At 42.8% G+C, this 15,162-nt stretch overlaps 1 protein-coding gene across 1 annotated transcript in view; it reads left to right on the forward strand.

Annotated features, from left to right (window-relative positions):
- Positions 1–15,162, forward strand: part of TBX15 (T-box transcription factor 15) — a 180,153-nt gene that overhangs the window by 150,111 nt on the left and 14,880 nt on the right. Inside the window, exon 4 of the mRNA XM_030205032.1 lies at positions 6,359–6,530. Coding sequence (XP_030060892.1) covers positions 6,359–6,530 — 172 coding nt within the window. The remainder of the gene's footprint in view (positions 1–6,358; positions 6,531–15,162) is intronic.

Consider the following 15,162-nt stretch of genomic DNA (forward strand, 5'->3'; position numbering starts at 1 on the left):
AATATAAATATAAAAAATGTATTATTTTACTGGTAACCCCAATTATTACTAGCTAGATTTCATTGCATCAAGTAGGACCTGCGCTAAAATAGAATGAATTAGTAGTAAAATGACACGTCTTAGCAGCGGCACACTTTGCTAACTATGAGGCCCTTTTACAAAGTGGTGTTAAGCCCAACGCAGGCTTACTGCTCACTGAAAGAGAAGTACCGCTGGGCTACAGCAGCAGCCTGGAGGTAATTCCCTCCCCCAGTGCGCCATTTCAAGCGGTAAGTGCTCTCCTCCTCTCCCTGAAATGAACGGCCATTTCTTTAAGAAAAGGTAATCAATAGAAATCAAACAAAATAAAACATGGAAAAGAAAACAAGATGATACATTTTTTATTGGACATAACTTAATACATTTCTTGATTAGCTTTCGAAGGTTGCCCTTCTTCATCAGATCTGAAATAAGCAAATGTGGTAGATGACAGTATATATAAGTAAAACATCCAAGCATTTCATTGACAGTCTAACAGGGTGGAGATGGGTAGGAGGTATGCATCAAAGCATTTCAGAGATAGTCTAACAGGATGGGGGTGGATAGGTGAGAGGAGGGTGATAAACAGAGCAATACAACTTTATGGTTTATAATGGACTAGAAAACCCAGATCTTTATTAAGTCCTGTCTGTTGGGTGTCAAAATATTCAATCATTCTGACTTCAAAGGTCTTACGTTCCTGTATTGTGTTCCCATGTATACCTCCTTGGTGTTAATTAGATTAAATTGGCATGTATGTGAGTAAATTTAGGTGCAGGCCCAAAAAAGTGTGCATAGAAATGGGAGAGCCATGGGTGTGTTGAGGCGGAGCGAGGGAGTGAATTCCAGTTACGTGCAGAATTATAAAATATGGGGGCAAAGCATGTTAATTTAGGTGCGGGCAATTGCACTACGTTTTCATTGGTGAAAATGGACACGCCTTCATTTACAAATGACCCCTGCACCTAAGCGCTGGTCAATAAACCATGTCAAACTTTAGGTGCAGCTTATAGAATAGTGCTTAGGTGTTTATTTTCAGCGCTGAGTTTTGAGGTGCCATTTATAGAATCTAAACCTATACGCCTAACTACCACTTACACCAGCCTTTGATATGGCGTAAGCACTCATGCTAAATTTAGGCATGAAACTGCAGACGTCCGCTAGGTATTCAATAATAGCAATTCTGCGTAGAACTGCCATCATAGAATTCACACTAGCTTGCATCATCCCAGTGCCTACATTTTGGCGCTGTTTCTTGACTCTGCTCATATGGGGGAAATTCTCTATAGATCACCTAAGTTAGTCCCTGGGATGATGCGCACTAAGCATGAATTCTAGAACGGCAGATGTGCGCACAACTGCCATTATAGAATACTAGTATAAGTCCGCATGTATGCACCGAACTTTGGGGCCCTTTTATTTATTTATTTGTTACATTTGTATCCCACATTTTCCCACCTATTTGCAGGCTCAATGTGGCTTACATAGTACCGTAACGGCGATTCGCCGGTTCCGGTCTGAACAAATACAAAGTATACATAAGGACAAGGTGTGGTTGTGGCAGAATGAGGATCATATATGGTAGATACATTGGGGGAACATTAGGTAGGAAGAGGGAGAGTTGGGGTGAGTCCATTTCATTCTTGGTGTTGTTGTATGACAGGTAATCTTGTTTTTATGTTGGGTCGGTGGGGTATGCCTTTTGGAATAGGTTCTTTTTTAGTTTTTTCTGGAACTTTAGGTGCTCGTACGTTGTTTTTACTATTTTTTGCAGTGCATTCCATAGTTGTGCACTTACATAGGAGAAGCTGGATGCATATGTTGATTTGTATTTGAGTCCTTTATTGTTTGGGAAGTGGAGATTCAGGAATGTTCGTGCTGATCTTGTTGTGTTTCTGGTTGGCAGGTCTATGAGGTCCTCCATGTATCCAGGGGCTTCGCCGTAGATAATTTTATGGACCAGGGAACAGATTTTGAAAGCAGTATGTTCTTTGATTGGGAGCCAGTGCAATTTTTCTCAGAGGGGTTTGGCGCTTTCAAAACGCGATTTGCCAAATATATGCCTGGCTGCTGTGTTTTGGGCGGTCTGGAGTTTCTTTATAATTTGTTCTTTACAGCCTGCGTAAATTCCATTGCAGTAGTCTGCATGGCTTAGTACCATTGATTGTATCAAGTTGTGAAATATTTCCCTTGGGAAGAATGGTTTCACACGTTTAAGTTTCCACATTGCGTGGAACATTTTCTTTATGGTGGATTTCGCTTGATTCTCGAGTGAGAGATTCTGATCGATTGTTACTCCGTGGATTTTCAAACTGTCTGAGATAGGAAGGGTATAACCTGGGGTGTTTATGATAAGCCTAAAAGTGACCTGTGTTAGTGTAGGTGCATGTTTTGGATGCGCACAGGTCCATTTGCTCAGCGCATCTGGAAAAAAAGACATTTTGTTGTGCCGGAAAATGGATATGTGGCAAAATTAAAACCAGCGTGCTTCCATTCTCGGACTGAGACCTTACCACCACCCATTGACTTAGTGGTAAGGTCTCACGTGCTAACCAGGCAGTAAGCAGCCAGTGCAAGTAAACTGCCAATTACCGCCAGGTAAGCGCCACACGGTAGAAAATAGAAAATATTTTCTATCACGTGTTTTGAGCACGAGTCAAAAATGGAATCACCGCCCGGGGCATGCTGTACCCGGGCAGTAGTGCCAATTTGACATGCGTTGGAAGCGAGTAGGCACATACGTGTTTATGTGCAAGCACTTATGCTAGCTCAATGGCTGGAGTACATGCTTGCACGCAACTGTAGCATAAATGTTAGTATTCTCTAACTCGCATGCATAACTGCCTGACACACCCCTGATCCACCCATACCTTTCCCAGGTCCAGGCCTCCTTTGAAGTTGAGCACTATGGAACTGGACCACAAAACATAGAACAGAGATTTTCAACCTTTTTCATCTCACGGCACACTGACAAGTTGATAAAATTGTCAAGACACACCATGAGGTTTTTAAGGATATATGTCCTCTCCACCTCCTTCTAACTTTAAAAAAAAACCACTAGTCTATAATATTATTTGATAAAGGCAAGATAAAAATTTAAGAACTCCTAAGAAATGAGAAAAAAACCAGGAAGAAAAATCCAGCAGGCAGCTGCAGGAGAAAGAGGCATCAGCAACAGCTTTGACTGACATTTACCTTGACCCTGAGAAGAAAAACTATTTTTGGATGTCCCCGATGCTGGTACTCTGTGCATATACAAAAACTGAGCATGCGCAGAGTACCCACATCGGCGGCTCAAGAAGCAGCTGCTGACTGCTGAGCTGTGCTTAGGAGCTTCTGGGCGTCTTTGGGGACATCTTCAGCTGGCGGGGTTTGCAGATCCCTACCAGCCGCCACAGCCACTGAGAGTCCTGCAGCATACCTGCAGACCATCCATGGCACACTGGTTGAAAATCGCTGGTATAGAATATGAAGGGCAAGTATGTGCTTAATTCCCTATTAGTGCTAATTAACCTACTGTAGCCAATGCAAGATAGTGGCCAATTAATTCATTGTTACATGCACAAGCAACCTTATTCTATAATTTGTGAATGCAAATATGCATGTGAATTGGAAATTCGAGCATGCAACTTTCTAGAATTAGGGGGTAAAAGTAATCTCAAGGGTTACTCTTTGTATCAATCCTAGTGAGTCCCTTTTCTTTTTTCATTTATAGCATGATCACATATGGGTATACACTCCTGACCATAGCCAGATTCACTAAGATTGATACAAAGAGTAACCCTTGAGATTACTTTTAATGACTATATATATGGTATGATGATGATGATTGTAGCCTCTTACCTTGACTAATCCTTTGGGGTGCTGTGAGTGGTATGTTTTTTTAGGCCTGTTTCAAATGAACACTAGATATTTGATATAAAAAGAGTAATGTGTTTTTTTAAATATGCTTAATTTTATATACGTTTAATATTATATCTGTGTTGCTTTATAGATTTTGAGTTGTATGATTTGCAGATTTGTTTTCCTTTTGGTATTTTTCTAAGTACTTGTGCCTACATGTCAGAGTTATGTGCATAAAAACATAAGCATTGCCATACTGGGACAGAGAGAAGGTCCATCAAGCCCAACATCCTGTTTCCAACAGTGGCCAATCCAGTGTACAAGTACCTGGCAAGATCCCAAAAAAGTAAAACAGATTTTCTGCTGCTTATCCTAGAAATAAGCAGTGGATTTTCCCAAATCCATTTTAATAATGGCTTATGAACTTTGCTTTTAGGAAACTATCCAAACCTTTTTTAAACCCTTCTAAGCTAATTGCTTTTACCACATTCTTTGGCAACAAATTCCAGTGTTTAATTACAGGTTGAGTGTTTATAGTATTCTTTAAGTTACATGCATAAGTATGAGTCTCTCCCATCCTCTGCCAGATTCTGCCTATGTGTACACTTACCTGTCAAATACAGGCTATATAAGATATGCATATATTTACAGAATAGCACTTAGGTGAATTTTACAATTCAATGCTTGTATAGGCCGGTAAACTAATCATTTTTGTGAGGAATTGTCTCATAAATGTTAACCCCCACTTTATAGACTTACCCCATAATTAGGGTTCAGTAATTCCCTTGTTAATCTTCAAATGCAGCTTAGAAATTATCCCACATATCCCACAAAGACCCATCCTAATCACCAGAAAACTAGATTCTGCCTGAACTATGCAATAACAAACTCTTTACATTAGTCTGATAGCCTTCTCAGTTACTAATGAAAGTTACACAGCACGCACTACCACTTTGTTTCTCAGGCAGAATTGAACTTTACCGCTCATACCGGAAATGAACTTTCTATAGATAATCTAACTTATTTCATAATTCATTCTATTATTCAGGAACTTCAATGCATTACCACTTTGTATTCTATTGTACCATTTATGTGCCTTAATGCAATACCATTTGTAATTCTCTACCCGGAAATGGCGATCGCCATTACGGCATAATGTAAGCCACATTGAGCCTGCAAATTGGTGGGAAAACGTGGGATGCAAATGCAACAAATAAAATAAATAAATAATCCCATTAGAAACATTTGTTAAAGGAAGTAACTGGATTCTTTGTGGTTGTGGAACCTTTTATTGGGCCAGTGTATAAATAATCCAGCAAGCAATCTGGATAGGGCCCAATATTCAGATGGCATTTTGCTGACCGCCATGGCACTAAAACCGGAAACTCAATGCTGGGCCATGTCTGGGCACCAGCATTTAATTTCTGGGTTTGCTGAGCCAGCTAACACATAGCAATATTCAGCACTATGCATAATGATTTTTATGCAGTTCTATTTATGCAGTTAAGCTGGGCAGTTAAGTTCTGAATATCTCCATCACTCTTTAACAGGTTGCTTAAATTTACACACCAATTGTATGCATAAATTATAGAATACTACCATCTACGTGGGTAAGTGTACACTTAACCGCATAAGTGGCTGCATTGCACCTAATCCCCATTGTATAGTTATCTGCACATATGGCATAATGCCTTAACTGTTAAAGGGAAATTCACAGGGGAGGAGCCACTGTTTCCTTTAATCTGAGTGGGAGTCCTCCACCAGTGGGTGGTGCTGTTTCACTATCACATATTCAGTAACAAGGGACAGGCAAGCTTTGCAGGAGTCCAGGAACTTAATGTGTCTAGAAATTAAACACAAAATATTGAACCACCACCCCTCACTGGCAGCAATGCAGTTGAAGGACTCCCGCTCAGCTTAGAGGAATCTTTGGGAGGAGCATGGGCAGGGCATAGGCAGGGCTGACATTTACAAGGGCAGCTTACAGAATACTGTAAGTTGTATGTGGTCCTGTAACATATGAGCAGTAAAATTTGCACGAGAATAGATCAGTGGTATATTTCAATGCGCTGATGTCAGGTTTACACTAGTTTTCTATAAGGACACCTGAGTGTGCAAATGTCCTTTAGAATAGGCTCACTACCTGTATTCTTAAGTTACCTAAATGGAGATGCCCTGTTACAGAATTGACTCCTGTGTGTCCAACCCAATCCTGAAAGTAAACCTATCTGGTCAGATTTTCTGGGTAGCCATAAATTGGATCTAGATTTGAGTTTCATGGAATGTGCATGAGATAAATTTGTATCAACTGGGGGTTACCACTGGATGTAAATGTATTGCATGCATGTTTATTATTCATATCTTGAAAACCAGGACAGGGTTAGCAACTGACGATGTAGAGTTGACATATGAAGCTCTGAAAACTTTCTTATCATACCTTCTTTTTGGTAAAGTAACATCATAACCCCATTGAAGGCAGCTCTTTTGTTTACCTCAGATATGTGTACCACAGTTCCAAGTGGATGGTGGCTGGCAATGCTGATTCCCCAGTGCCCCCACGTGTTTACATTCATCCTGACTCGCTGGCTTCTGGAGACACATGGATGAGGCAGGTGGTCAGTTTTGACAAACTTAAGCTGACTAACAATGAACTGGATGATCAAGGCCATGTAAGTCAACTTTCTTCCATAACAGTTCCAAATCTTGTTTCACAAATAAGTCATTATAGGAAGTCAATCATTTTTACTACCTTAAGTAATACAGCTGATTGTGTTTTTGTCATGTGACTTACTACAGTTTGTTTGACAAATGTATGTTTTCAACTCTTTCAGCTGAATCTTTTGGGCTTATTTGTAACTACTGAGGTTTTTTTTCTCAATTTTATTTTTCATTCCACCCAACACAGCCCAATCATTGATCAACAGGGTCATCTTGTTTTCAGCTATTTTAATTACTTTTGTGCAAGGACGCTGAATGTTCCTGGAGTCAGGCTTTCAAAAATTAGCAACACACTGACAGTCAAATATGTTTTTCCTAAAAGATCATGCATTTAATATTTTTTCCAGTAAAATCTGTGGAAAAAGACTGCCATAAATTATACCCCCTCCCCCTGTTTACTAAGTCACGCTAGCAGCTGCCATGCGGCAATGCCGACACAGCCCATTCCCAATCCTCTTCTTAAATACATCCAACCTAAATGCTGCAGGTCATTGAAATCAATCAAGTTGTCAAATAAGAGAGTATTGTATCGAAGCCTATCCTAATCCAGCATAGCAAGGCCAATGCTAGTCAGGGTTTACATTTTTTCAATCCAAACACCACCCCTGACCTTGATTTGTTCTGTGAGCACCTAAAAGCAACCTTAATCAAAATAAAGTAATATGTCCTGACAGACACACAAACTCAAAGATAATATAAGGGGTATTTTTAACAGCAGGGAGTTTTCAAATAGTCCACGCACCCATATTATTCTGGAAGGGATGATACTAGAGTGGACATGATTGTTGAGTTTAATTATCAATATTTTACAAGGTGGGACTGAAAGCTAATTGAGGCAGAGACAGGACTGAAAATTTACCTAGGGAGCCTAGCCAAATTTTCATTAATCTAGTAGCCAGCCCAAAAACTTAGGAGCCAGCATCTGAGACCTCTCTCACTTCTCCTTCCCCATCCCTCCAACATTGTCCAACATTCTTGGGGGCGGGGGAGAATAAGGATGGCAATTCCCTGCCAGATCATCAGTAGCTTTTTTAGAAACTGATTTGCTAAGGCTCTTTTCCTATTCTATGTCCCTGGGCAAAGAAACTTTAGTAAATCAGTTCTGCAAGGTGCCTTTGAAAGTCACTGGCAGAGCCAAAAATCTCTCTTCCCAAAGTATACTGTCAGCTGTGTGACAGCACTGCCTTGATAGGTGAAGCAAAGAGGCAACTGCCTCTTTGTTTCACATATCACCATGACCTGGGTCCCCATCAATCTGTCTCTCTCTCTCCCATGCCCTTCTCCAGCCTTAACCCAGTCTCTTTCATGTCCCCCTCCAGCCTTAGCTCAGTCTCTCTCTCATGCCTCCCCCTCCAGCCATCAATCTCTCTCATGTCCCCCCTCTAGCCTCCCCTTGGTCAGTCTTTCTCATGCCCCTCTCCAGCCTTCAGCCAGTCTCTCATGCCTCTCCTCCACCCTTAACTCAGTCTGTCTCTCATGCCCTCACCTCCAGCCTTCAGCCAGTCACTCTCTCATGTCCCGCCCCCCCCATAGTCACCAACATTTACCTCCCTATTCCCAAACTTCCTGCACAGCACGGATCAAGTATGTGGTGAGTCTGATCAATGTGCAGAATCAGGATAGCCATTTCAGAGTCAGTCCTGCAAATAGGGGAAAAAAGCTTTTGGGTGTATGAAATCACAGGCACAAAGGGTGCACCTTCTAGATGCCATGGCGACCTGGCATCCAAGATTTGTCAAGCCCTGGCCTAATACCCATGTTCTGGCCCAGGATTTATTACATTCCCTGTCTATGTTCAGTTTGTTCTTTCTGTACACTGCCTTGGGTGAATTTCTTCAAAGGCGATAAATAAATCCTAATATCAAATAATAAATAAATTGGCACTGCTGTTGCAAGTGAGATCCCTTTTAGGAAGAAAAAATAGAGTGAGATTTGCGGAAGGTCTGAATAGGCTTCTGTCCTTTGGGAAACAATACTGTAGAAAAATCTGGTGGTCGGCTTCTTTGATGGACTTCTCACACCTTTGGCCAGTTGCCCTGGAAATGAGGTTCACATCAGGATTTTGTCAAGTTCCTCTGGCAGTTTCTTTACCTTAACAGAATACTAAAAAGTAAATTCCCTAGCGGCCAGTGCTGTTGGCTTTGAAGACTTTGGAAAGCTGTTATTTATAGATGGCACTAGATCACACCAGTCAAACAAAGAAATTTGTACTAAAAATGCACAGTTTTTCTTTGTAATTATTTCTGAATGGCAAGTTCCCCCGCACATAAAACCTCCTTACATTTAATGGGCTGCAATTCTTTTCATCTCAATAGGGTATCAGGAAATCACATAAACATCGCCACAGCTGACTAATGTGGTGTAGATGATGTCACTGGAAAGAGAGAATTTTCAGGCAGTGATTTCCAGATGCCCTGCCACTGCCTGGAGAGTTTTGTTTTTCATCAGGTGCACTCTGCAACCTTACGTAACCCTTTTATTAGAAAACAAGCAATTTATAGTTTAATAGTTTAATAAAACTTGATGTATCAGCCAGCCTTAATGGATCATGGCTGTTTACAATAACATTCTCATGCAAAATAAAGCACTAATAGAAAAAGAACACCATATATCGTCAAGAAAAAGACAACTCATCCAAACAGAAGAATAATTCAGTCTCTTCGAAACAAACAAACAAACAAACAAATTAGGGCCCCTTTTATTAAGGCACGTTAGCATTTATAGGGGTATGTTTACTAAGGTGTGTTAGCATTTCTAAGGTGCCCTTAAATTTAAGGCACGTTAAACGCTAATGCGCCTATACATTTCTACAGGCTCGTTAGCGTTTAATGTGCGTAAACAATTTACGTGTATTAAAAATGCTAATGCACCTATAGCGCACCTTAGTAAACATGGGCATTAATGTGCCTACAATTAGCATGCATGCTATCCATGTAGGCGCCTAAAGGGATATTGTAGGCATGTACAGAGTTAACACACGTACATGGTTAACGTTCGTTAAAGATGCTAATGCACTAGCGTTTTTAACACGCACTAATGATTAGCGCATGCTGCCCATAGGAATATTATGGGCATCTACAGGGTTAGCGTGCACTAAAAACACTAGCATGCCTTTGTAAATAGGGCTCTTAGAATAATACATTACTTATATTATAGTCATTTTGGGCCAGATCTTCAGCCAGCAATGGGCAGTGCTTTTGCTGTCCACCACCGGCGTTAAACCCAGATATTCAATGCTGGTCCAGAGATATGTCGCACAATAAAACCAGTTAGTGGCTAGCTGCTAACTGCAGATATTTAGCAGGAGATAATCGGTTATCTCCTGCTGAATATCTGCGGTTAGGCATCGATTTGCTACTTAACTGGTCAGTGGCTGTGTCTGAATATCGGGAGGATTATGTCCTATAGACCCATCAGTATATTTTTTCTCCTCCAAAGGAGGAATATCAAATGGTAATATAAAAAATGAGTTTTCAATAAAATCTTGAATTTCTTTAAAATTCATTTCCTGATGAATCAATTTAGAAAGACTGTTCCACAAAACAGAAGCAAGCCAAAAAATAAAAAAAAGCGCTTGAGAGAGTAGATTCCCAATGGACTTTAGAAATATGTGGTATCTCCATCAGCCCTGAGTGTAATTATGTTCTTTGTCTATGTCCTGGGAGAACTTATAGTGTGTGTGTAAGCAAAACTCTAATGCATCCAAACTGTATTTAAAGTAGAAAGAAAGTCTCACAAGCTGACTCAGACCATCTGTCCCCAATTAGTTTTGAGGCACAATCCCAATCTTCTCTCTGTCCCTGTTAGAACTGGTGCTGTCCCACATTTCATTATTGTGATTTATGAGGAAAGGAAGCTTGTTCCATTCTTCATTATTTCTTTGAAAGAAACTGTACTCATCCAAATGCATTTTGGCCTCTGAATGGTGAGAAGCAGGAAACATTTGTGACTTTGTGAATGGCAGTTGTTGTCAAAGAAGATACATTCCTCACAAGTATCAGCTATTCAGATCAGGTTGAGCAAAACAATTTGGAGAGTATAGAAGGAGGTGCTTCTCTAATGAAAATGATGATTATAGGGAGGTCAGTTTTTAAACTATCCATATTGCTGCAAAGCCTTCAGCTACTTTTGACCTATAGTCCTTGCTGCAGTTTTCAAAGTGAATATTATTATTAACTAGTAAAAAAGGCCCGTTTCTGACACAAATGAAACGGGCGCTAGCAAGGTTTTCCTCGGAGTTAAACGCACGGACGTCAGACGCACGGAGTTAAACTTTCTAAGATGATTCAACAACCTATGGGAAGGGAAGGTAGTACAACAACGGCGGCGGCAGTTTTTGGCGTTCCGGCGGGGGGGGGATCGACAGGTTCGCGGGAGGGGGTGGGTTTCGAGGGGGCCATAGTGCGGGGGGGGGGGGTGACAGCTGATTCCGAGGCTTGCCTTGCAATCAGCTGTTTTGACGTCAGTGACGTCAGTGCGTGTCTGCCTCACAGACCACCTCCAGTCAAGGAGCCACGGTCCCAAGCACAGAACGTTGGAGGTGAGAATTATTATATAGGATTTGGATTTGCCCATATCTTTTTCAGTTGTAGCTCATGGTAAGTTACATTCAGGTACACTGGGTATTTCTCTGTCCCTGGAGGACTCACAATCTAATTTTGTACCTGAGGCAATAAATGTCTTGCCCAGAATCACAAGTAGCAGCACTGGGATTTGAACCAGCCACCTATGGATGTCAAGACCTGTACTCTAACCATTAGGCCACTCCTCCAATATTTAATTTACTTTTACTTTTGCCTAGAGAAAAAGGACCCACAGAGATGTTCACCTGCTTTTTTATGCAGATTATTTTTCAGATCAAAAATTACATTCACATAGCAGGGCCAATCTGCAAATATTTGCCACTCTAGGCAAACCTTTAAGCTTATATTCCCCGCACCCTTAGTTCCAGCCCCTCTTGCAAAATGCCGCCTAGCCTGACTTCCCTGGCAGCCCTAACCCAGCTTTCTCTGGGTGCTCAGCTCCTGTGGCCAGCAGGAGGAAAAGCACTTAATAGCACATTAGCATCTTCAGTTGTGTAGGGAGAGGTTATGGGATCTCCTGTCTCATACTGTGAGATTGACTTTGCACAAAAGAAGAAACAGTAGTATTAAGTCCTTCCTTCATGCCAGCCATGGGGACTGAGCCACAAACACTGTGTAGAGCCTCCAGGAGGATGTTAGCTAGGAGAGAGGGGTTTAAATTACTTGCCTACTATCTTTTGAGCCTCAAGGATCTTGACCCACTAGGCGACTGCCTGGTTTACTGAATGAAAGGACTGACCCTGATGCATGGTTTGTGTTTCAACCTAACCTTGCTCCAAGAGCATTTCTACTACAATGCAGGTAAATGTGTGTTTTAATGAACAAAGAACATACTTCTCCATGCATACAGGGTGGGCAGATTTTACAAACTGATTTCTGTGGTTGAAACACTTTCTACCCACAGAAATCCCTTTGAAAATGTACTTATGAAGTCCCAAAGTTCAGAGGATCCACAGCTATTAGTTGCACATTTCAAGGCTATGAAAAGGAAGAAAATATTTAGCTTGATCAACTAATGCTCATGGTTACAAAGTATACAGTCCTGCAGGAAACTGATTGGCCTAAAGACTCAGAGCTTTTTGATATATGTCAGTGTTTCTGAACTGTGGCCACCATGATTTGCACATGGCTGCCAACCACTTAGTTTTGCAGCCACCATTGATGAAGGCTGATTAAGTTAGGAGAGCATTCTCAGAAACAAATGGTCATTGTCATCGCCAACCCTTGCTCATACCAAAATATTTGTTGTGAAACTCTAGGTCATTAATTTAGAGTGCAACATAGGTAGATAGCAATTCATGAAAATACAAAAAGCCCCATTTTGCATAGGGGTCATACATTGGACGTCCAGATTGGGATGATCAGATTTTCCCCAGTGTTTTACAAAAAGCTCAGCTTAATATGAAGCCTTTTATAAAATACATATAAAGAGGTGCAGGTGTGCATGTATAATTGCTGGCACAGCTAGAGCATCCATTTTATAAGCCAGCATGTGCAAAAAAGGAGGGGCATCATTCAGGGCTTTACACACGTAAGAGTCAGCATCTATTTGTGTAGGTGCTATTTTGCAATGTAGATAGGTAATTGTCAGTAATTCCACAAGTAAATCCTGCATTTTAAAAAGCTGTATATACAAAAGGAGCCAATTAAGAATTGAGGCAAAATAACTCTTTCTTCTGAATTTTTGAGATGGTGGTAGATGCCACAGAGGATAACACAATTGCCCTCTTAATCGCTGCTATACAGACCTTTTGTTCAAAGAATCATAGGCAGATTATCAAAAGCAAACGCCAGCGCTAGAGGCTGTTAGCACCATACTAGCGCCGGCGTTTGCTACCGCCCCATGATTAGAGCCCTTGAGCGCGTGAAACAACGCGCTTGAGGGCTCTGCGCAAGTAGCATGCAAATGCATGCTAAACAGGGCTCAGCGCATTCATTGCAAATGATCAGCGGCCAGCGCACCAAAACTTGGGTCACTGGCTGCGGCAAACCCTACGCCAGCTCCGAGCTGGCGTTAGGGTTTGCAGATCATTGGGGAGGAATGGTGAGCCCTGTCCAGCATGCAGTTGCATGTTGGCAGGCCCCAGTTCTCCCCCAAAGCAAACCTGCCAAGTGCCAACAGGAGGCTGGAAGTCCGGTGGACCACCGGTCCCCCCGACGATCCCAGCCCCCCAGGTTCAGGGAGGGCTGGAGATTCGGTGGGTCTCCAGCCCCCAGACCCCCAAGAAAATGGTCCCTGGTGGTCTAGTGGCTGCCAGCCAAACCCCCTCCCACCTAGCGAATGACGGGGAGGGGAGCTGGAGGTCCATCGGACCTCCAGCCCACCCCAACTCCCCCCCCCCCAGTGTTGTCTGATGATCCCTGGTGGTCCAGCGTAAAAGACAACCCCCTCCTGGCCCCCCTACCTTGGGTTGATGATGCCGCAAAATGTCGGCGCCCAGTACCGCCCAGTGCATCCTGAGATGCGCTGGGCGGGGCTATATGGTCTGTAGCCCCGCCCAGCGCATCCCAGGATGCACTTGGCGGTGCTGGGTGCTGCCATTTTGTGGCGGCGTCAACCCAAGGAAGAGGAGGGAGGCAGGCAACCTCCCTCCTCCAACTAAGGTAGGGGGGCCGGGAGGGGGTTGTATTTTATGCTGGACCACCAGGGATCATCAGACAATGCTGGGGGGGGGGGAGTTGGGGTGGGCTGGAGGTCCGATGGACCTCCAGTCCCCCCCCCTGTCACTCGCTGGGTTGGAGGGGGTTTGGCTGGCAGCCACTAGACCACCAGGGACCATTTTATGGGGGTTTTGGGGGACTGGAGACCCACCGGATCTCCAGCCCTCCCTGAACCTGGGGGGGGGGGTGGGATCATTGTGGGGACCGGAGGTCCGCCGGACCTCCAGCCCCCGTTGCTCGGGGCAGGGGTAGTCAGGGCCTGGTGGTCCCATGGACCTCCAGCCCCTGTGTTTGACAGGTTTGGGCTTTTGACAGCCCAGACCTGTCAAACAAGTGCGGGAGGATTGTGCTGAGTGCATGCTCAGGCACAATTCACCCGCACTTCTACCCCATGATCAGAGATAATTGCGCTGCTTAAATTTGCATGCATTATTTCTGATCATCGGTGTGGTAAAGCCCCGCGCTCTTCCAGTGCTATTTTAGAGCATTGTTTGGAACAGCGTGGGGCTTTTGATCATCTACCTGTCAGGTAGCTGGTACAGTGCATTCCATTTAAGTGCACATCGGATAAGCGCATGCTCTGTTTAACTGCATGCCGTACTTTGGTCTCGTTTTTGGTGCCATCAATTTCTATGGGGACAAACTTTGGTTAAGTGCACCACTGATAAGTGTAAGATTCGCTTACATGCATGGTTTAAGACCGCTCCTCTGCAGGGAAGACTCCACATAAGCGCACACACGGAATATGGAAGCCGATTGGCGTGTGACAACCAATGAGATTTCAAATTTACCATCCCTTTAGCTGCCACAGGCAGAATAAGCGAAATAATGTTGTTAGAGTGTACACTGGGGTCATCGTCGTCGTCACGGTGGAACTGTAAGACTTTAACACTGGCTGAACGAATAGAAGTTCTTAAAAAATTAGAAAACAAACAAAGTCAAGCATCTATTGCTAAAAAATATGGAGTCAATCCCAGTCAAATTTCATGTGTCTTGAAGCAGAAAGACCAGCTTCTGGAAGACTGGCAAAACAATACAAATCCACAACGGAAATGAAAATTGGCGGGAAAAGCTGAGGCCACATGGGCCATGTTGTAGTCAGGTTTTCGGAATATCCCTCATGAATATGTGAGATAGATTTGCATATGGTTGAGGTATTACATGCAAATGTATCTCATGTTTATTCATTAGGTATAGAAATGATAAGTAGTAGTAGTAGTAGTATATCTGGCAAACCAGAGCAGTGTTTCCCATATCTATATTAGAGGAAGTTTAAGCAGTATATGGGGGAAAAAAGCCTAGTAAAGTAGCCCATAGAGACAAACCAGAAGGGTCACAT

This window comes from Microcaecilia unicolor, chromosome 5 (assembly GCF_901765095.1).
Source record: "Microcaecilia unicolor chromosome 5, aMicUni1.1, whole genome shotgun sequence".
NCBI classification, from domain to species: domain Eukaryota; kingdom Metazoa; phylum Chordata; class Amphibia; order Gymnophiona; family Siphonopidae; genus Microcaecilia; species Microcaecilia unicolor.